Source organism: Pan troglodytes, chromosome 14 (assembly GCF_028858775.2).
Source record: "Pan troglodytes isolate AG18354 chromosome 14, NHGRI_mPanTro3-v2.0_pri, whole genome shotgun sequence".
Taxonomy (NCBI): domain Eukaryota; kingdom Metazoa; phylum Chordata; class Mammalia; order Primates; family Hominidae; genus Pan; species Pan troglodytes.
The window spans coordinates 40,982,870-41,006,059 of NC_072412.2; the positions used below are offsets into that span (position 1 = coordinate 40,982,870).

The 23,190-nt window shown below is 37.9% G+C and overlaps 1 protein-coding gene and 1 pseudogene across 4 annotated transcripts in view; one reads left to right on the forward strand and one right to left on the reverse strand.

The window, feature by feature from the left end:
- The window catches only part of VWA8 (von Willebrand factor A domain containing 8), a 395,962-nt gene that overhangs the window by 342,031 nt on the left and 30,741 nt on the right, over positions 1-23,190 (reverse strand). For all 4 annotated transcript variants that reach the window (XR_010150666.1, XM_003318022.7, XM_016925242.4 and 1 more), the window contains 2 exons: positions 4,770-4,900; positions 321-431 (listed from right to left, as the gene is read on the reverse strand). Coding sequence is in view for 3 of the 4 variants with exons in the window: in XM_003318022.7 (XP_003318070.5) it covers positions 321-431; positions 4,770-4,900 (242 nt within the window). In the remaining variant the exon portion in view is untranslated. The remainder of the gene's footprint in view (positions 1-320; positions 432-4,769; positions 4,901-23,190) is intronic.
- On the forward strand, positions 18,779-20,075 carry LOC104004383 (lysine--tRNA ligase-like; annotated as a pseudogene).

The window sequence follows — 23,190 nt, forward strand, 5'->3', positions numbered from 1 at the left end:
TATCAAATCTCCTTAATTCATTTTTTAATAAATCAAATTTCTATAGGCAAGTAGTAGGAAACAATTTAAAATTATGAAATCAGCACATTGATCTTTAATGTTTTAGAACCATTAATTTCATCTAGGATTTCTCATTTAGTACAAAACCAAGAAGACATTTCCAAGAACAGTGAAACTAAAAATCTAAATTAAATCTGTCTAGAGAGAGCACAATACAAGTACCTTTTACTGTTATATGAGCTACTCTCTTTCTACTTTAAAAATCAATCTTGTATAGACCTGGAGTACACAGTCATGGGCTAGAGTGTGATAGAACTTGCCTGATCAATGTAAAAGGCTGTGCCTGCACGGATCTCTCGTCGCTGTTTGAGATCAGTTTCAGTGGTGTCCCTTGACAGGGCAATGTATTCGACCTCCCGTTTGGTCAGCTCCTGTAGAGAAGAGAATGAAATTATTCCAAAAATAAAATCAAATTTCCAGCATATGATTTGGAACTAGTTATCTGACAATGCCATTGCCCATGAGAAGTGCATTGTTAAACCTAATTTTGGGTTGAAACTTGTTGAATCTAAGTTAGAGAAAAAAGAAATAAATTGAACTTTAATCAAAATATCTATATATCTCCTCAGAGCTCTTCTTCTATGGCACTCAATCCTACTACTTAAGCAATAATAATCAAAATCCAATTTTACAAACCTTAATTTTTCCTGTAGAATTATTTCCAAATATAATGAGCAATAATTTGACAGTATTACTATTTAGTTTGCCCACAAACTATAGCCATTTCTGTAAGTAATGTTCATCTTTTATAAAGGGGTGATTTAGATTAATTTATTCCATGGATCAATGTTTGCCAAGTGTATACAGTATGTTAGGTACTTTACCAAATGTGAAAACAAGGTAAAAATCCCAATAATCAGCTGGGCGCTGTGGCTCACACCTGTAATCCCAGCACTTTGGGAGGCCGAAGTGGGCAGATCACTTGAGGTCAGAAGTTCGAGACCAGCCTGGCCAATGTGGTGAAACCCTGTCTCTACTAAAAATACAAAAATTAGCCAGGTATGGTGGTGCATGCCTGTAGTCCCTGCTACTCGGGAGGCTGAGGCAGGAGAACTGCTTGAACCCAGGAGGTGGAGGTTGAGGTTGCAGTAAGCCAAGATCACACCATTGCACTCCAGCCTGGGCAACAAAGCAAGACTCCATCTCAAGGGAAAAAAAAAAACAAACAAACCCAATAATCAGGTAAACAGAAGATAAATACACATGCATAGTTGTAGGAGAAGTAAAAGGAGGATTTTAAAAAGGAGAGGAAGGAGGTGATGAAAAAGGAGGAGGAAAAGGAAGGAGGAGGAGTAGAAGGAACAGAAAGAGGAGAAAAAAATAATCAAAAAAATCATGAGATTTGAAGAGGAAACGATGCAGAATTCACCTGTTTCAAGATAATTTATCCATCCTTAAAAGTCTTTTGCCCTATAATCATGTACAAAAAGTTTTTAACATTATCTTTGGTTTTACAATGTTGAAGTAAAAACAATGACATTCTCCAATCAAATAAGGCACACAATAAGTTTTTACTAAACATGAGGAACAAACTGAGTTACTTAAGTATAATGGAAAATGGGAATGAACATGCCATTAATGGCAAAAAGGGATACTGCCATACAAGGGGATTTTTTCTCCATCCTATCTCCATATGCTACTGATAAAAACATATTATTGTTGTAATTTAGGTCTCCTTTAATATGCTTGTCCCCATGTTACATAACTTTATGTATGTAAAGGAGGAAAAAAAATTTTTTTTTTTTTTTGAGATAGTCTCACTCTGTCACCCAGGCTGTTGTACAGTGGTGCGATCTCAGCTCACTGCAACCTCTGCTTCCCAGGTTCAAGCAATTCTTGTGCCTCAGCCTCCAGAGTGGCTGTGGCTGGGACTACAGGCATATGCCACCATGCCTGGCTAATTTTTGTATTTTTTAGTATAGACGGGATTTCACCATGTCGGCCAGACTGATCTCGAACTCCTGACCTCAAGTGATCTGCCCACCTGGGCCTCCCAAAGTGTTGGGATCATAGGCATGAGCCACCGCACCCAGTCTAAAAGGAGGAAACATTTTTAAATAGAGAAAACACAGACTAGTGGCAAAGATGTGGTGATACCTAAGGATGTTTCCCTAAAAACAAATGAATTGGCTGAGAGAGCACAATTTTGGAGTAAAGTAGCAATTTCTCTTGTTGGCAGGTATTTACTTCTTGCTTCTGGAACACATCACTAGTATCTTCATGTCTGCTTCATTGACTGGCTGGAAGTGATCTCCCTCAATGAAAAACCCTGTCATTACAATAGGCTTCCATTAGTTGACAAAGTTATATATGCCTCTTATTGTTAAACTGCACAGAGTTACACCCTGAACTGCTACATGATCATTATCCTCAGCTTCCTTTGCTCTTCATTGGCCGTGACAAGCACCAAAGTCTCCCCAGGTGCTGATTCACGAAAGAGGCATGAGTACATTCACAAACAGCCCCAGGAGCAGCAGATGGAGGAGGCAGCAGTGGTATGATTTTTTTGAACAAACTACAAAAGTCCTTTTATATAAGTATAAAATAAACACAACTATGAAATTATTCCTATTTATTTTCTCATGGTTTACCATGCTTGCCCCAGATTTTCTGCCTTTAAAGATCTCATCCACTCTGGCTATCACTATACATAGGCTGTTATTCTTAGGGGCAATAGTACTCACTGCAAGAAGGCTTAAGCTAGTATTAAGTTTTCTTATGTGTATCCACAGCCTATGGTTGCCTCACCTCCATTCCACAATTTAAAGTTGGGGGTGTTGTTGGTTTCTTTTTTAAAGATACAGGTTTCACACTTACAAACCTATGTTGCATTTTTGAACCAACGAGGCTTCTCATAATCTCTTAGCCCTTCTCATTTCACATTCTCAATAAGCTTCAAAGCCTTGCCAAAAACAAAATCTCAGTGAGATATTGTGGTCTTTGAAATAAGCAAGGTAGCAAGTGCACATCTTAAAATTAAAAAGGCTTGGCTGGGCACGGTGGCTGTAATCCCAGCACTCTGGGAGGCCGAGGCAGATGGATCACAAGGTCAGGAGTTGGAGACCAGCCTGCCCAATATGGTGAAACCCATTTCTACTAAAAACATGAAAAATTAGCCGGGTGTGGTGGCACGCGTCAGTAGTCCCAGCTAATGAGAAGCTGAGGCAGGAGAATCACTTGAACCCAGGAGGCAAAGGTTGCAGTGAGCCAAGATCAAGCCACTGCACTCCAGCCTGGGCGACAAAGTGGGACTCCATCTCAAAAAAAACAAAAAAAAACCAACAACAAAAATGGCTCTAGATCTGTAATTCTCAGTAGCTGACTCCGCATTCTTAGATAAGACACTTTTACCTTACATATTAATAAAGTGAGGATGGCTCTACAGTGGCATGTTTTACCTCACAAACTAGTTCTAGGGATAAATAAAAGATAAATGAGCTAGTGCGAGTTAGGCTCTGATTTATTCATGTATTTATTTTTTCTGCCCCACATGATTTTTGAAGTACCAAAGAAGATTCGCCACTGAAATAAAAGAGTGTACAAGGTAGATTTCAATAGCATTGAAATCAATCATTTCATAGCGAATAATACAAGGAATCTTTAAATAAGGTTTTTCTCTTCATCCTAAAAAATGTCTTCAGAACACAGCTTCATCTGGTGGCATTCTTTCATTAATCATTAGGGTAATGCCTACCAATACTGACAAAATAGTGGAAAACATTTGTACATTATCTTTTTTTTTTTTTTTTTTTTTTTGAGACGGAGTCTCACTTTGCCACCCAGGCTGGAGTGCAGTGGCACGATCTTGGCTCACTGCAACTTCCACCTCCCAACTTCAAGCAATTCTCCTGCCTCAGCCTCCTGAGTAGCTGGGATCACAGGCACCTAGCACCATACCCTGCTAATTTTTGTATTTTTAGTAGAGCCGAGGTTTCACCATGTTGGCCAGGCTGGTCTCGAACTCCTGACCTCAGGTGATCCACCCACCTCAGCCTCCCAAAGGGCTGGGATTACAGGTGTGAGCCACTGTGCCTGGTCAAGACTTGTAAATTTTCTTATTTGGGTTGAGATTTGAGCTTCAGTTCACTTAACAACAGTTCTCAAAGAACTGCAAATGTTTAAGAGGATAACATGTCAGAAAGGGGAAACATGGGATTTCAACTCTAGCTCTATTATTTACCAGCTGGATAAAGCTTGAGTGAGTTATTTAACCTCTGTGAACTTGTTTTCTCATCTATTTAAAGAAAAAACAAGGAGATATATAACACAGAAGAGATACTCTACAGACCTTAGGCTTCCTTTAAAGACTGCATAACTTCCAAAAGTCAAGGGAATTGTTTGGCTTTTTAAAATGTGAGCCTGAGATAAGGGAATGTTCACTAAGCAGTATAATACCAAGTTTTGCTTTGTAATTTCAGACTTGCTGATTCTATCTGCTACTCATTGCCTGAATTTATATCTCTTTTCTACTGGAAGTGGGGGACTTTCTAGTTACAGTAAAAATTTGCTAAAGCTATGAAAATTTGCTAAAGCTATACATTTGACTCCCAAATAACTTATGCCAAACACTTTATAAACAAATCACCCTTTGATGTCATTTGTTTCAAATAATGACTAATTCTGATATTTTTTATAAATTCTTAATCTTATTTTATTTCATAGCTTACAAAGTTAAGACCCTTAGAAACTGACAAGAATTAACTGCTCACCAAGTACTGCATAGCAATAGAGCGTCGAAGAGGCCCAGGAGGTCCTATCAGAAAAACATCTTGCCCCAAAAGATCCTTCTGCATTATCCATCTTAGATGCTGAACTACAGATTGAGCCAGAGAGTCCGAAACTATAAAGAAAAAAGAGAAAATGAAGTGCAAATTTAAGTATTACTTATAATATAAATCTCCAAGTAATGTGGACATATATATATATATAATGTATATAAAATATGTGTTTATCTGTGTATTTATAAACATATGTATATAAATATATATAAACATATGCATATGTTTATCTGGACAAACATGTAGACACCTGGTGAATTTTCACATAGTTTTACAATAAAACCATTATTGTCGATGCTAAAACAAGATTAAGTTTATAATATCACAAAGAATTACATATTCCTTACTTGAAAGCTTTCCATAACATTTGAATAATAACCTATAACTGTTCCTAAAGAAATAAAAGTGATTTTCAAGGATGATTTGAGGAACTGATTGGATTAATCACAATTTTATAGTCCAATGTTTTTGTTCTAAAAGAGAGATATGATCAAATCATCCCAGATAGTTAATGATTATCATAGTCTTAAAAAATCTGAGAAAAGCATACTACAACTTAAGTTGGTAATGGGTTGTAAGATCATGGTTAGAAAATTTGATGTAGACTTAAAACTACTTCTTTAGAATTAACTATTTAAGTCTATTCTTCTATACCAAATTCTTTTGTGAATAGAAGACCACCCCACGCAACGCCCTTCCAGGTCTACTATTAAATCACCCCATCAATGTGCTCATCTTCTAACTCAGCATTTTCTAAAATGTTTAAATTAATACAATTAGTTTGTTTTTGCTCATATGTAAATCACCTAGTGAGTCCATTCCTGGGTATAAAAGAAAAACTCATAACCTTGTACATCAAGAGACACGTATAATACTCAGAGCAGAATTGTCCAAAATAAAACTGGAGACAGAACAATGAATAAATACACAGAATGAAATATTATACAGCAACAAAAACAGAATAAAAGACCCCCACTTCCAATGATATGCTTAACCCTTAAAGGTATAATATTGAGTGAAAAAAAAATAAGAATAAATCATGTATAATACCATTTTAATAAATCTCAGTAAACTAGCAAATGAATTCTTTAGAAATAGATATATATGTGATAAAACAGTACTTGAAAAAGCAAAACAGCAAGGGAATTGTAAGTTGATGATAACTGGATACCTAGGGGTAAGGAGTGGCCATGGAATCAAAGAGATTCTTATGTATAGCTTCAAGGATATTGGTAATATTCTAGTTTTTATATTAGATGTGGGTTACAGTGTTTATTATGTTGCATTTTATACAGACAGACACAGACATCTGTATTACATAATGTCTTTTGTATGTAGCAAATATTCCATACGTGCTAAACTTTGTTTAATCACCCCACTGAGGTCACGGATTAGTTCAAAGATCCAACTAAGAAAGCCTAGGACTAAATATCTAGTGCTTCTAGTGCTTCTCCTCCTCTGACAGCACAATATTGTTAGGATAGTCTCTCCTGTACTCCCCTGCCCCAAAGAAAGCAAACATTTAATCTTTGGAAAAGATAATTTTCTGATTTTCATTATTCTGATAGGAAGATCAAGGACAAGGTTTTGGGTAAATTGTTTGGTTTATCATGTCACTGGAGTCACACTAAAGCATATTATAATCTCCCCAAAACAAATGCCCATATGTCTGAGACTCATTACTTCAAGTAGAACTGTTTGGTTTCTCTCTTGTTTTTACAAATCCTCTAAGACATTCATCCCTAGCAGGATAAAATCCCTAAGACATGCATCCCTAGCGGGATAAAAGTTGGTTCCTGGAAGGGGGACTTGAAAAAAATGTTTAGATCTTACAATAGTTTGTGGTCCTTGGCCAGGCATGGTGGCTCATGCCTGTAATCCCAGCACTTTGGGAGGCCGAGGCAGGTGGATCACCTGAGGTCAGGAGTTCAAGACCAGCCTGGCCCACATGGCGAAGCCTGTAGTCCCAGCTACTCAGGAGGCTGAGGCTGAAGAATCACTTGAACAGGGGAGGCAGAGGTTGCAGTGAGCTAAGATCACGCCACTGCACTCCAGCCTGGGCGACAAAGTGAGACTCCATCTCTAAAAGGACACAGTACATAAGCAGATATATAACATATCTATGGTATTCAAGTTTCTTGGGGTTAGGAAGGAATAATTACAGGGAGAAAATATCCGCAGGAGAGTAATAAAGAAAAATAGATTGAAAAATACTGCTCTAAGAACCTATACTTTTTAGCAATCTATTAGGTAGTTTCATGATGCTAGCATGCAACTGGCCTGAGTCTAGAGAGTTAATCTTATTTATAACTATCACATGCCCTTTTACCTATTTTCTTTTCTACTTGAAGCTTAAATCAATCTTTATAATATACAGTCTATTCTTTCTTGCTTCAAGACAAGTCAGCCTCCTTGCTGTTTAAGGATGAAACAAAATAAGAGTTAAGACACCTTAACTTCTTTATTAGTAAAACTACACAATGTTCTCTATGCTGTAAATCTATTACCTCTTCCTACTCCGATATCAAACATATAATTAAAAACTTAAAAACACTTTGGGTTTTTTCTTTACATTTTCATAAATCTCAGCTTAATTTGGCCACAGGCATTCTCTATAGTACTCTCACAGTTTTGTGTCACTTTGTATTCAACTTTGGCAATGTGCCTGACCTTCCATTATCTGGACTTGATAATTTAAAATCCAAAATTTGTAAAGTTCTAGAAGTTCAAGCCAAGTTGGTTTCTTTAACTTCCTCCCACCTTTTATTATTTATGACTATTGGTAACTGTTTATAATTATGGAGTCTCAATTTAGTTCTATACTTCCAGTTTGTTTTGAATGTTTTGACCTTGGAACCATAATCATTTTCAAGATTTTTTAAAATCTAAGGTAGCAGTTCCTAATCAAATGTGAGGCCTGCCCCTCATAAATTATCTGTATAATAAAGTGCTGATGTTTAGGAATAACTTATCTTTTCATTTTTTTAAGCAAACTGGAGCAGAATTGAGGTTATAGCCATAATAGAGCCATTTGTACACCAGTGTACTTTCTTAAGTAGAAGAGAAAAGCATGGAGTTATTTAAAGCTAGAGCCCTGGGAATTATGTATAATCCTGTTTATGCTCCTGGGAGTGTCTTCCACTTCAGCATGATGCACATGTACTGAGAAACACTGCCTTAAGGCACATCTGACTAGTCTCAGTCCTTCCTTTATTCTTAGCACTCAGCAGTGGTTCTCAACTGGTGACCATACTGCTACCATTCTAGGCCTGCCAGGAGGCATTTGGAAAATGTCTGGGAGTACTTTGGGTTGTTGTAAAGCTTTGGGAAATTAGAAATAATTTGGTACACCACTGATATTTTGTGATGGTAAATGCAATGACCAAGATGGTCTCATCCTGCCCAGTATGTCAATGGCACCATAGTTGAGAAATATTGTGTAGTCATTATTTTTTCTCAAGGCCTCTGTTGCCTGCACACCACTAATGAGTTTGTCACAATTAAGCCCAGAGAAAGAGTTTCTCTCTGTTTCCTTTACCTTCTGAAAGATAAAACTTTTAGGGAGGAAATCAGTAGAGAATAAGTTCTACCTTTAGAGTAAGCCTGTAGGAGTTGTCAGGATATCTAAGGCTCTCATCATCACATTCCAATTTTACATAAGTTTCTTAATACATATAAGCTACTTCTGAATCCCATGGCTGGCCTTGTAGTCTATGGCATACCTTCAAAAAGAACATACATTTTCCCTGCTTTTATTCTCCCCCAATAACAATACTAATAATGGCTATAATTTATTGCATTCCTATCAGGTACCAGGTAAACATACAAACGATTTTTCACATAGGATCTCATAACAATTCTAGAAAGCAGCGGACCTATTGTATAAGGACACAGATTCAAGACAGATTGGCTGGGTTCAAATTCCAACTATACTATTTACTAGCTATGTAACCTTAATCAAGTTATTTAACCTCTCTGCTCAGTTTCCTCATCTGTATAATAGATATAATTGTACTTACTTATAAAGTTGTTATGAGGATTATATTAAGCACTTAGAACAGTGTCTAATAATAGTAAATGCTGTGTTTGTTAAATACTCATTACTCCAATTTTACAATAAGAAAATCAAAATTGGAAATGTAGTATCATTTGTCTATAGCTGGTAAGTCCATAAACCAAGATTTATACCTAAGTTGTTTAAGTCCAAAACTTGTATTTCAGTCATTATGTTCTACAGCCCCTCCAAAAGCTTTTCAACAGGTGTCCAGCTTCAGGTGCAAGACTCTCCCTACAAGTGTGGACCTCTCAGGGCTACATCAAATTTAGCAGACTTGCTGTTCCAGCCATTAGTTCTACTTCTTTTTGGTGGTATCAATGGTATGTTTTATTCCTTTTATTAAAATTTCAAAGTTATTTTGTAATGAATATTATGTTATCAGAGGATCTACTTCTCAAAGAAAATCCAACTTTCACTTATTCATGTTTTAGTATAGCGTATTTTACCAAAAAGCATGTCTATATTTAATTTGTCAGGAAATTGCACTAAACTACTGAAAGAAAGCATCATGCAGTGCTATGTGGTATCTGTGGTATATTTTACATTAATGCTTGAAACTAGCTGTATTTTTAGAATGGCCTCAAGAAAACATGAGTCATACTTAAAAGCATGCCAGAAATAGAAACAAGATTCAAGACTGTACATTACGAACATCTGCAAAACAAAGTGCCAAACTGCCATGCATAACCTAATATAAACATAGCACAGTACACGAGAGAAATCCCCAACTTCAATGTTTTCAGGCACAAAATGCTACCTTCCAGGAGTCCACATAATAATAAACCGATGTCAAAATAATCCCAAAGGGCTTGATCCTATATTCTAAGATTCCTTTTCCATGTAAAGATAAAAACATGTAGTTCATATTGGCCTAAATCCCTGATTCAATTCCTAACCAACATTTGTTTTCAAAAAATATGTACTATTTTTTGCCCAGCCATATTCAAAGGCTTTAAAGTAATTTTATCATAGTACCTAAATTATAATTTTCTCCCTTCATGAACTCAAATTTTCATACATATAAAAGTTAAAATTAAAATTCTAGAAAATTAAGCATAGGTCAGATTCTATTATAATAAATCCTTCAAAACTGTTGATGTTTTCTTAGTATCCCAAAAAGCAGCATAATATAATGGAGGAAAAAAAAAAGTCTTTGAAGCCAGACAGACCTATTGCGATTTTTCATCCTGTCTTTTATCCATGTCCTTAGACAAGCATTTTGACTCTTTCAGGTCTGTTTCCTTATTTTCTTTTTTAAATTTTTTAAATTATACTTTAAGTTCTGTGATACATGTGCAGAACACGCAGATTTGTAGTTTCCTTATTTTCAAAATAAAGATAATAATACTTATTGAGTATGGTTTGTGAGGATTATAGGTAAAGCACCATGCCCAGTCCCTCAGCCAATGAGAACCAGGTACAGGAGAATTATTCAAGTCTCATCCTCACCTGCAAACTCCTATCTCTGCTGTGTACCCTGGACACCAGGCTGTATAGTGTGGATTTGGTGGATATGAATAGGCTCCTGAGTTTATACTCAAATTACCTGCTGGGCCTAGAGGCAAATCTGAAGAATAAGGGACAAAGGAACCCAGTACTTACTACATCCTCACTGGTAAAGCCTATGTTAGAGTACTTTCACTTGACATTTCATTACCATTTCATCACCCCACAAAATAGCTCAGAAAGAATCTACATCTAGGCCCATAACACGCCCCTGAATTTGATTTTTCTACCACATCACAACACAAGATTTCAAAAGAAGCATGACTAACCTCCTCACTGCAACTACGTGCTCATCTGCTAAACTTTCCCCTATTTACCATGTAACATTCTGTAGTTAGATATAATGGACATGAAGGGTGAAAATATTTAGCACCAAAGTCCTCATTATTTACAACACGAACTAACTGAACTAAAAAATTAATTTATTCACACAGCTATATTTATTAAGGACCTACTATATGCTCAGCACCAAGAATACAAAGATGAATAAAATAAGGTTCTTTGAAGACATCAAAAGAAATAATACATATATAAAACACCAGCTTATGTAGCTTATATAAAGCCAATCATTTATAAAGTGGGCTGATGTTTCTATGATCCAATATAGCTGTTATCAAAACTAAATCTACAGCACTGGCCAGCACAGTGCTCAGCACAGAGAAGATATTCAGCTTTTCTTAAAATTGGAAAAATTCATCAATATGTATGAAATAATTATACATATCCAAATTCAATGACTAAGTGTCATGTTGTTCACTTTTTGTGTAAGGGTACAAAAATAAGAGTATACATGTATATTTGCTTGTGTTTGTATAGAAAAATGCAAGACAGATTCCCCTGAAACTAATACTGTGAGAATTAACATGAATGAGAATAGGGGTGAATATATAATTTCTCAATGTATATCTTTTTATATTGTTTTGATTTCTGAACCACAAAAATATATTAGTTCTGCAAAAAAGATATTTTTTAAAGTCATGCTTTAGAAAATATTTTACATAAGGAAATGTCCACAATATGTTGCTTTATGAAAATGGTCTGTACATACAAAAGTATGGTCTGCAAATAAAAAAAGGTAAGAAAACATTCTGTATATACAAAATAGTATATACAGTACATACTATTATTTTCTTAAATGATACACATATACATAGTCATTTTTTAAAACATTAGATACGTTTCACAAAGATTCAAGCCATACAAAGTGTGTTCTCTGACCAAAATTAAATTAAATTAGAAATTAGTAATAAAAAGATCTTTGGAAAATCTCCAAATATTTAGAGACTAAACAGCATAATTCTACATAGCACATGGGATCATTGCTAAGTGGTATCAGTAAGATGGCTGACTTGAAGTTCCTAGCGCTCCTCCCCCATAAAAAAACCAAGCCAAACAAATGAAAAAACGACATTTCCACCAAAATAAATAAAGGAGAGCCCTGGAGAACTGCAAAGCAGTAGGAGAAATCCTGTAGAGCACAGAAACCCAGGATGGCCACATAGAGAAGGAAAGGAAACTTTGCCTCTGCCAAGGATGATCTCAGCCCCTATTTGGGGATCAGCTTGGACCCAGGAGGTATTTCTCTCTGCAGGAAAAAGGTAAGCAGAAGGACACTACCAGCTCGCATCACTACTATGGATACCTGCAGTCTTTGCTACCAGAGATTCCTGCAGTCCTCACAGGCTCTGAGCCCAGCTGAGGGAGCTCCCCAGAGTACACATTCTGTGCTACTCCCAGAGAACAAACCGACACTGTGCCTTACCCCAGTCCCCTGCCTGAGCTGCTACTGTGTTGTAACCAGAGCCACTGCTCCAGTGCATCCTGTTCCAGGGATGGGTAGTCATTGCACCCCTCCATCCTGGAGGCTTTGCCATCACTGCAGCACAGCTACCTGGTAGACCCCAATCCCTGAATTTAGCTACTGCTATGCTCCAAGTTACCCTGAAGCTGCTCCATCCCCTGCATCCCAGACATTGGTGTACCCTGCCCTTCAAGGCCTGAGCTGAAGTGATGCTCTCACTGGGGACCCACAGCATCAAACTACCCCCAGACACCACAACCATGCAACATCCTATCCTCCTGGATGCCCCAACCCTCCAGCACACCAGAGAAGATGTCCTACCCAGTGCCATAGCCGACACTGTACCCTGCCTCTCAGGGACCTAGCACCTCCTCCAACCCATGTAGCTGTATATTTTAGGGCCAAGCTGATACGGCATCTTACTTCCAGGGAATCAAAGCCTTGGATGAGCTGTGCCTCTGCCCTACAGGTCAAATGGCCAAAGGGCCTTTCCTCCCTAGAACAGGACTAGGAACTCAGAATCTGAGCTGCTGAGGAGCCCCACCTCCCGAGGCAGTAGACTGAGGCTGTACTGCTCCCTGTCCCCTGGGCTGTATCTGTGCCTTGCCATTTCTGGGTTCTTGACAGTGCTGCACCTGGCTGCACAGAACCTGGGCTATTGCTGAGTGTCACCATCCCAGCATCAAGAGTAATTAGTGTGTGACATCTCATCTCCCAGGCTCAAGTTGCCACTGTGCCCTGTTGATTCTAGGTCCCAAATTGTAGCTGTGCCCTATTCCCTGGGGCCTGAACCTTTGAGGCTCCCCTTCTTCCCTGGAGCCATGCCAGTTCTGCACACTGCCCTCCACGGTCAGAGCCACAGCTATATTCCTGCCCCCTGGGTGTAAGCTGTTAGAAAGTGCTTCAGAGGCAAGAGTAAACACATTCAAAAGCTAGCAGAAGGGAAGAAATAACTAAGATCAGAGCAGAACTGAAGAAGATAGAGACACAAAAAAAAACCTTCAAAAAAATCAATGAATCCAGAAGCTGGTTTTTTGAAAAGATCAATAAAATTGATAGACCGCTAGCAAGACTAATAAAGAAGAAAAGAGAGAAGAATCAAATAGACGAAATGAAAAATGATAAAGGGGATATTACCACCGATCCCACAGAAATACAAACTACCATGAGAGAATACTACAAACACTTCTGCACAAATGAACTAGAAAATCTAGAAGAAATGGATAAATTCCTCGACACATACACCCTCCCAAGATGAAACCAGGAAGAAGCTGAATCCCTGAAAAGACCAATAACAAGCTCTGAAATTGAGGCAATAATTAATAGCCTACCAACCAAAAAAAGTCCAGGACCAGATGGATTCACAGCCAAATCCTACCAGAGGTACAAAGAGGAGTTGATACCATTCCTTCTGAAACTATTCCAAACAACAGAAAAAGAGGGAATCCTCCCTAACTCATTTTTTGAGGCCAGCATCATCCTGATAACAAAGCCTGGCACAGAACACAAGAAAAAAAGAGAATTTTAGACCAATATCCCTGATGAACATCGATGCAAAAATCCTCAATAAAATACTGGCAAACCGAAAACAGCAGCACATCAAAAAGCTTATCCGCCATGATCAAGTTGGTTTCATCCCTGGGATGCAAGGCTGGTTCACCATATGCAAATCAATAAATGTAATCCAGCATACAAACACAACCAAAGACAAAAACCACATGATTATCTCAATAGATGCAGAAAAGGTCTTCAACAAAATTCAACAGCCCTTCATGCTAAAAACTCTCAATAAATTAGGTACTGATGGGATGTATCTCAAAATAATAAGAGCTTTTTATGACAAACCCACAGCCAACATCATACTGAATGGGCAAAAACTGGAAGCATTCCCTTTGAAAAGTGGCACAAGACAGGGATGCCCTCTCTCGCCACTCCTATTCAACACAGTGTTGGAAGTTCTGGCCAGGGCAATCAGACAGGAGAAAGAAATTAAGGGTATTCAATTAGGAAAAGAGGAAGTCAAATTGTCCCTGTTTGCAGATGACATGATTGTATATTTAGAAAGCCCCACTGTCTCAGCCCAAAATTTCCTTAAGCTGATAAGCAACTTCAGCAAAGTCTTAGGATACAAAATCAATGTGCAAACATCATAAGCATTCCGATACACCAATAACAGACAGAGAACCAAATCATGAGTGAACTCCCATTCACAATTGCTTCAAAGAGAATAAAATACCTAGGAATCCAACTTACAAGGGATGTGAAGGACCTCTTCAAGGAGAACTACAAACCACTCCTCAACTAAATAAAAGAGGACACAAACAAATGGAAGAACATTCCATGCTCATGGATAGGAAGAATCAGTATCGTGAAAATGGCCACACTGCCCAAGGTAATTTATAGATTCAATGTCATCCCCATCAAGCTACCAATGACTTTCTTCACAGAATTGGAAAAGACTACTTTAAAGTTCATACGGAACCAAAAAAGAGTCTGCATTGCCAAGTCAATCCTAAGCCAACAGAACAAAGCTGGAGGCATCACACTACCTGACTTCAAACTATACTACAAGGCTACAGGAACCAAAACAGCATGGTACTGGTACCAAAACAGAGATATAGACCAATGGAATAGAACAGAGCCCTCAGAAATAATACCACACATCTACAACCATCTGAACTTTGACAAACCTGACAAAAACAAGCAATGGGGAAAGGATTCCCTATTTAATAAATGGTACTGGGAAGACTGGCTAGCCACAGGTAGAAAGCTGAAACTGGATCCCATCCTTACACCCTATACAAAAATTAATTCAAGATGGATTAAAGGCTTAAATGTTAGACCTAAAACCATAAAAACCCTAGAAGAAAACCTAGGCAATACCATTCAGGACATAGGCATGGGCAAGGACTTCATGTCTAAAACACCAAAAGCAATGGCAACGGAAGCCAAAATTGACAAATGGGATCTAATTAAACTAAATACCTTCTGCACAGCAAAAGAAACTACCATCAGAGTGAACAGGCAACCTACAGAATGGGAGAAAATTTTTACAATCTACCCATCTGACAAAGGGCTAATATCCAGTATTTACAAAGAACTTAAACAAAATTACAAGAAAAAAACAAACAACCCGATCAACAAGTGGGTGAAGGATATGAACAGACACTTCTCAAAAGAAGACGTTTATGCAGCCAACAGACACATGAAAAAATGCTCATCATCACTGGCCATCAGAGAAATGCAAAGCAAAACCACAATGAGATACCATCTCACACCAGTTAGAATGGCGATCATTAAAAAGTTAGGAAACAACAGGTTCTAGAGAGGATGTGGAGAAATAGGAATACTTTTACACTGTTGGTGGGATTGTAAACTAGTTCAACCATTGTGGAAGACAGTGTGGTGATTCCTCAAGGATCTAGAACTAGAAATATGATTTGACCCAGCCATCCCATTACTGGGTATATACCCAAAGGATTACAAATCATGCTGCTATAAAGACACATGCACATGTATGTTTACTGCGGCATTATTCACAATAGCAAAGACTTGGAACCAACCCAAATGTCCATCAATGATAGACTGGATTAAGAAAATGTGGTACACATACACCATGGAATACTATGCAGCCATAAAAAGGATGAGTTCATGTCCTTTGTAGGGACATGGATGAAGCTGGAAACCATTATTCTGAGCAAACTACCACAAGGACAGAAAAACAAACACCGCATGTTCTCACTCACAGGTGGGAAATTAACAATGAGAACACTTGGACACAGGGTGGGGAACATCACACATCGGGGCTTGCCGTGGGGTGGGGGTAGGGGGGAGGGATAGCATTTGGAGATATACCTAATGTAAATGATGAGTTAATGGGTGCAGCACACCAACATGGCACATGTATACATATGTAACTAACCTGCACGTTGTGCACATGTACCCTAGAACTTAAAGTATAATTTTAAAAAAAAAGTGCTTCAGAGAAACAGACCTCAGCTTTGTGGGAGAACTGTATCCACTTTTGCCTTGGAAAGTGAACCAACACCTCAAGTCATAGTGTTTCAGTAATTCTGTAAGACCCCGGGCCTAGGAATTCCAGACCTGTGCCCCAGATCCCCGTGCAGCTGCATCTGCCTGTGGGCTGTGTCAGACCAGACATCAAGAGAGATACCCTCATCCAAGACTCTCCATTGTGGGAAAGACAAGAACAGGAGGATCCCTGAAGCTCTGGCCACTGAGAACCCTAATAACCTATGCTGCCATCATCACTGACACAAACTCCTGCAGCCTAGACCACCAAGACACCTGTAGTCATTGCTGAAACTGATCATAACTAAAGAAGCTGTAGCTGCACAGACACTACACCACTGCTCCAACGTGCCCATCCAATATCTTCAGGCCCATCTGCAAAAGCCACTCTGTAAAGTATGGAAGAGGTGACTGCTGTATCAAATGCACAGAAATCAGCATCAGAACACAAACACACACACACACACACACACACACACACACACGAAAAAGCAAATAAACATGACACCACCAAAGGAACATAATAATTCCCCAGTAACTGACCCCAAAGAAATGGATATTTACAAATGGCCTAAAAAGGAACTCAAAAAAACAATCTTAAGGAAATTCAGCAAGATATAAGAGAATACAGATAGAAAATTCAATGAAATCAGGAAAACAATTTATAACCTCAGAGATTCAACAAGCAGACAGATATCATAAAAAAGAACCAAATAGAAATCTTGGAACTGGAGAATGCAGTCAATGAAATAAAAAATACAAGACAGAGCTTCAAAAATAGATGAGATCAAGCAAAACCAAAAATATCTGAACTTGAAGATAGCTCTTCTGAAATTACCCAGTCAAAAGAAACAGAAACAGAAACAGAAGGAGAGAAGAGAGGAGGGGAAGGGAGGGGAGGGGAGGAGAGGAGATGAAGGAAGGAAAAGCGGGGGGAAGGGAGGAAGGAAGAAAGGAAAAGAAAAAAGAAAGAAAAAGAAAACAGAGTGAAAAAGAGTGAAGACAGCCCATGGGACTTATGGGACACTACTAAGTGAACAAATACATTATGGGATATTCAGATGGAGAGGAGACAAAGACAGGGACAGAAAGCTTATTAAATGAAATAAATGCTGAGGTCCAGAATTCCTAGGCCCGGGGTCTTACAAAATTACTGAAACACTATGACTTGAGGTGTTGGTTCACTTTCCAAGGCAAAAGTGGATACAGTTCTCCCACAAAGCTGAGGTCTGTTTCTCTGAAGCACTTTTTTTTTTAAATTATACTTTAAGTTCTAGGGTACATGTGCACAACGTGCAAGTCAGTTACATATGTATACATTTGCCATGTTGGTGTGCTGCACCCATTAACTCATCATTTCCCAAGTATTGGAAGATATATGGACATCAGATTCATGAAGCTTAAAAGTCTCCAAACAGATTTAATCCAATAAGGTATTCTCCAACGTACATTATAATTAGTCTGTCAGTCAAAGACAGAGAGTTTTAAAAGCAGCAAAAGAAAAGCATCAAGTCACATATAAAGGAATCCCCATTAGACTATTAGATTTCTCTGTAGAAACCATGCAGGCCAGGAGAGAATGGAAAAATATATTCAAAGTACTGAAAGAAAAAAACTGCCAGTCAAAAATACTACACCCAGAAAAACTGTCCTTCAGAAATTAAGGAGAAATAAAGTATTTCCCAGATAAGCAAAGACTGAGAGAATTCATCACCAGTGGACCTGCCTTACAAGAAATGCTTCAGGGAGTTCTTCAAGTGGAAATAAAAGAATGGTCATTAATATTATGAGTACATATTGAAGTATAAAACTCACTGGTAAATACATAATCAAATCCAGAATACTCCGATACTGTAAACAGTGTGTAAATCATACATATCTCTAGTATGAAGGTTAAAAGTCAATTCAGTCAAAAATAACTAAAGCTAAAATAACTTGTTAAGGAACATACAATATAAAAAGATGTAAATCTGAGGAGTGCGTAAAAGTCTAGAGTTTTTATGTGGCAGAAGTTAAGTTGTTATCAGCTTAAAATAGTCAATTATAAGATGGACTTTTGGGTGGAGCCTTCTGGAAAGGTGGCAGTGGTACAGGGGGCTGAGGGGAAAGTGGATGGCAGCAAGCCAAAACTGAGCAAGAATGAGCTGAGGAGATCCCTGAAAGCCAAGAAGAAAGTGGCAGAGAAGGAGGCCAAGCAGAAAGAACTCAGTGAGAAAGCTAAACCAGGCCACAGCTGCTGTCACCAACCATACCACTGACAGTGGTGTGGGTACTGAGGAGAAGAGCCTGGACCCAAATCAACACTACAAGATCCACAGTCAGGCAGTTTATCAACTGAATGTCAATGGGGAACACCCATACCCACACAAGTTCCATGCAGACATCTCATTCAATGACTTCATCCAAGAATATAGTCACCAGCAGCCTGGGGGTCACCTGAATGATGTCACCTTAAAGGTGGCAGGTAGGATCCATGCTAAAAGAGCTTCTGAGGGAAAGTTCATCTTCTATGACCTTCAAGGAGAGGGGGTCAAGTTGCAAGTCATGGTGAATCCCAGAAATTATAAATCAGAAGAATTTATTCATATTAATAAGAAACTGCATCAAGGTGACATAATTGGAGTTCAGGGGAACCCTGGGAAAACCAAGAAGGGTGAGCTAAGCATCATTTCTTATGAGATCACACTGCTGTCTCCCCGCATGCATATGTTACCTCATCTTCACTGTGGCCTCAAATACCAGGAAACAAGGTATCGTCAGAAATACTTGGACTTGATACTAAATGATTTTGTGAGGCAGAAATTTATCATCTGCTCTAAGATCATCACATGTATAAGAAGTTTCTTGGATGAACTGGGATTCCTAAAGATTGAAACTCCCATGGTGAACATCATCCCAGGGGGAGCTGTGGCCAAGCTTTTCATCACTTATGACAATGAGCTGGACATGAGAATTGCTCCGGAACTCTATCATAAGATGCTAGTGGTTGGTGGCACCAAGCAGATTTATGAAACTGGATGCCATTTCCAGAATGAAGGGATTGATTTGAGGCACAATCCTGAGTTCACCACCTGTGAGTTCTATATGGCCTATGCAGACTACCATAATCTCTTGGAAATCACAGAGAAGATGGTTTCAGGGATGGTAAAGCATATTACAGGCAGTTACAAGGTCAGCTACCACCCAGATGGCCCATAGGGCCAGGCCTATGATACTGACTTCACCCCACCCTTCCAGAGAATCAGCATGGTAGAAGAACTTGAGAAAGCCCTGGGGGTAAAGCTGCCAGAAACTAACCTCTTTGAAACTGATGAAACTTGCAAACTTCTTAATGATATCTGTGTGGCAAAAGCTGTTGAATGCCCTCTACCTTGGACCACAGCCAAGCTCCTTGACAAGCTTGTAGGGGAGTTCCTGGAAATGATTTGCATCAATCCTACATTAATCTGTGATCATCCACAGATAATGAGCGCTATGGCAAATGGCACTGCTCTGAAGAGAATCTGTCCAAGCACTTTGAGCTGCTTGTCATGAAGAAAGAGATAAGCGATGCCTAAACTAAGCTGAATGATCCTGTGCCACAGCAGCGGGTTTTTGAACAACAGGCCAAAGCCAAGGCCACAGGTCATGATGAGGCCATTTCATAGATGAAAACTTCTGTACCGCCCTGGAATACGTACGGGCATGGGCATTGACCGAGTCACCATTTTTCTCAAAAGATTCCAACAACATCAAGGAAGTACTTCTATTTCCTGCTATAAAACCCAAAGACAAGGAGAATGTAGCAACCACTGATACGCTGGAAAGCACAACAGCTGGCACTTCTGTCTAGAAAATAATAATTGCAAGTTGTATAAGTCAAGCATCTTTGCACATCTGCAAAAGATCAAGGTCTGCAAGGGAATTCTTGTGTGTTGCTTTCCATTTGACTACCACAGTTCCATTCAGCCATCAGAAGAGAGACAAGGAATTAAGAATTTCTTTTTATTCCTTGTTACCAAATAAACCATTTGTTTCCTCTCAAAAAAAAAAACTATAAGATGTTTTATGTAAGCCTCATCGTACCTGCAAAACAAAAAAGTATAGCAGATACAAAAACAATACAGAGAAAGAAATCAAAGCATAGTTCTATAGAAAATCATCAAATCACAGAGGGTAACAACAGAGAAAGAAAGGAACAAAGGATCTACAAAACAGCCAGAAAACAAATAACACAATGGAAACAGTGAGTCCTTACCTATAAATAATTATCTTGAATGTAAATAAATTATCTAAGAGTGGCTGCGTGGATTTAAAAAAAGCGGGGAATTCAATTATATGCTGCCTACAAGAGACTCACTTTAGCTTTAAGGACAGACAGGCCAAATGTAAAGGGATGGAAGAAGATAAGATATTCTATGGAAATGGTAACCAAAAGAAAGCATGAATGGCTATACTAATATCTAATAAAATAGACTTCACGTCAAATTCTGTCACAAGAGACAAAGAAGGTCATTATTTAATAATAAAGGAGTAAATTCTTCAAGGGAACATAACAATTATAAATATATATTCACCCAACACTGTAGCACCTAAATACATTAAAGCAAATATTAATGGACATGAAGAGTTAAATAAAGAGCAATACAATAATCATAGAGGACTTCAATTCTCAATTTTCAACAAAGGATATATCAACCAGACAGAAAATTGATAAGGAAATACTGAGTTTGAATTGCACCTTAGACCAAATAAGCCTAACAGACATATTTGAAATTTTTCATCCAACATCAGCAGTATACACATTTATCTCTAGCATACATGAAATGGTCTCCAAAATTGTCCATGTTAGGCCAGAAAACAAGCCCTAACAAATTTAGAAAACCAAAATCATATCTAGTATCATTTCAGATCATAATGATATGAAACTAGAAAATAGTAACAGGAAGAATCCTGGAAAATTTACAAATATGTGAAAATGAAACAACATGCTCTTGAACAACCAGTGGGCCAAGAAGAAACCAAAAGGGAAATTTTAAAATATCTTGAGACAAATGACAATGGAAACACAGCATGCCAAAACCTGTGGGATGCAGCAAAAGCAGTTCTAAGAGCGAAGTTTATAGCAATAGATGCCTACATTAAAAAGATTCTGAACAGTTTAACGTTATGCCTCAAGAACTCAAAAAAAAGAAATAAACCCAAAGTTAGCAGAAGAAAGGAAATAAACATCATAACAGAAATAAATCAAATAGAAAACAGAAAAGCCATAGGCAGAATCAACAAAACTAAGAGGTTTTTTGAAAAAATAAAACTGATAAACCTTCAGCTTGTTTAAGGAAAAAAAAAAAAGAGAAGACTCAAATAAATAAAAAGTGAAAGTAAAGACATTACAACAGATGCCTCAGGAATAAAAAGGAACATAAGGGACACAAATAAATGGAAACTATCCCATGTCCATTAATATTGTGAAGATGTATATACTATCCAAAGCAGTATACAGATTCTATGCAATACCTTTCAAAATCCCAATGGCATTCTTCACAGATAGAAAAAACAATCCTAAAATATGTATAAAAATACAAAAGATCTCAAATAGCCAACATTTCTGAGAAAGAAAAACAAACTTGGAAACATCACACTTCTTGACTTTAATTTTTTTTTTTTTTTTTTTTGAGATACGGTCTCGCTCTGTCACTCAGGCTGGAGTGCAGTGGCACAATCATAGCTCACTGCAGTCTCAACCTCCCAGGCTTAAGCAATCCTCCCACCTCAGTCTCCCAAGTAGCTGGGGCTACAGGTGTGTGCCACCACATGCAGCTAATTAATTTTTTTATAGAGACAGGGCCTCACTATGTTGCCATGGCTGATCTTGAACTCCTGGGCTAGAGCAATCCTCCTGCCTTGGCCTCCCAAGGTACTGGGATTACAGGCATGATCCACAGCACTCAGCCCTGTGTTACAAATTATGTGTGTATCAAAATATCACACTTACCCCAGAAATATGTGCAACTAGTATGTATCAGTTTTTAAAAAGGTATAATACTGGCAAACAAAACAAAACAAAACAAAAAAAACAGACACATAGACCAGTATAACAGCATAAAGAGCCTAGAAATAAATTCAAACATATACAGTCAACCAATTTTTGACAAGGGCATCAAGGACCCAATGGGGAAAGGATAGTCTCTTCAATAATGGTGCTGAGAAAACTGGATTTCCACATGCAAAAGAATGAAATCAGACCTTTAACCTATACCATATACAAAAATCAACTCTAAATGTAAGACCTGAAATATAAAATTCCTAGGAAAAAAGCTCCTGGACATTGGCCTTGGCAATGATTTCTTTTTTATTATCTCAACCAGAAGCTCAAACTACAAAAGCAAAAACAAATAAGTGAGACTACATAAAACTGAAAATCTTTTGCACAGCATAGAAAACAATCAACAAAATGAAAAGGTAACTTATCAATTAGGAAAAAAACATTTGCAATCCATATATCTGGTGAGGGGCTAATATCCAAATTTATAAAGAATTCATATAATTCAATAGTAGAAAAACAACCCAATTTAAAAATGGGCAAAGGATTTGAATTCTCCAAAGAAGGTATAAAAATGGCCAACAGGTATATGAAAAGGTGCTCAACATCATTAAATCAGGAGTCAGGGAAATACAAATCAAAACCACAATGAGATACCACCTCACACGTGTTAGCACGGCTATTATCAAAAAATCAAAAGATAAATGTCGGCAAGGGTATGGAGAAAAGAGTGCGCACTGATGGTAGACATGTAAATTGGTACAGCCATAATGGAAAACAATGTGGCCATTTCTAAAGAAATTAAAACTAGAAATACTATATGACTCAGCAATTCTTCTGGATATATACCCAAAGGAAATAAAATCACCTCATAAAGATATCTGTACTCCATGTTCGTTGAAGCACTATTCACAATAGCAAAGATACGGAAACA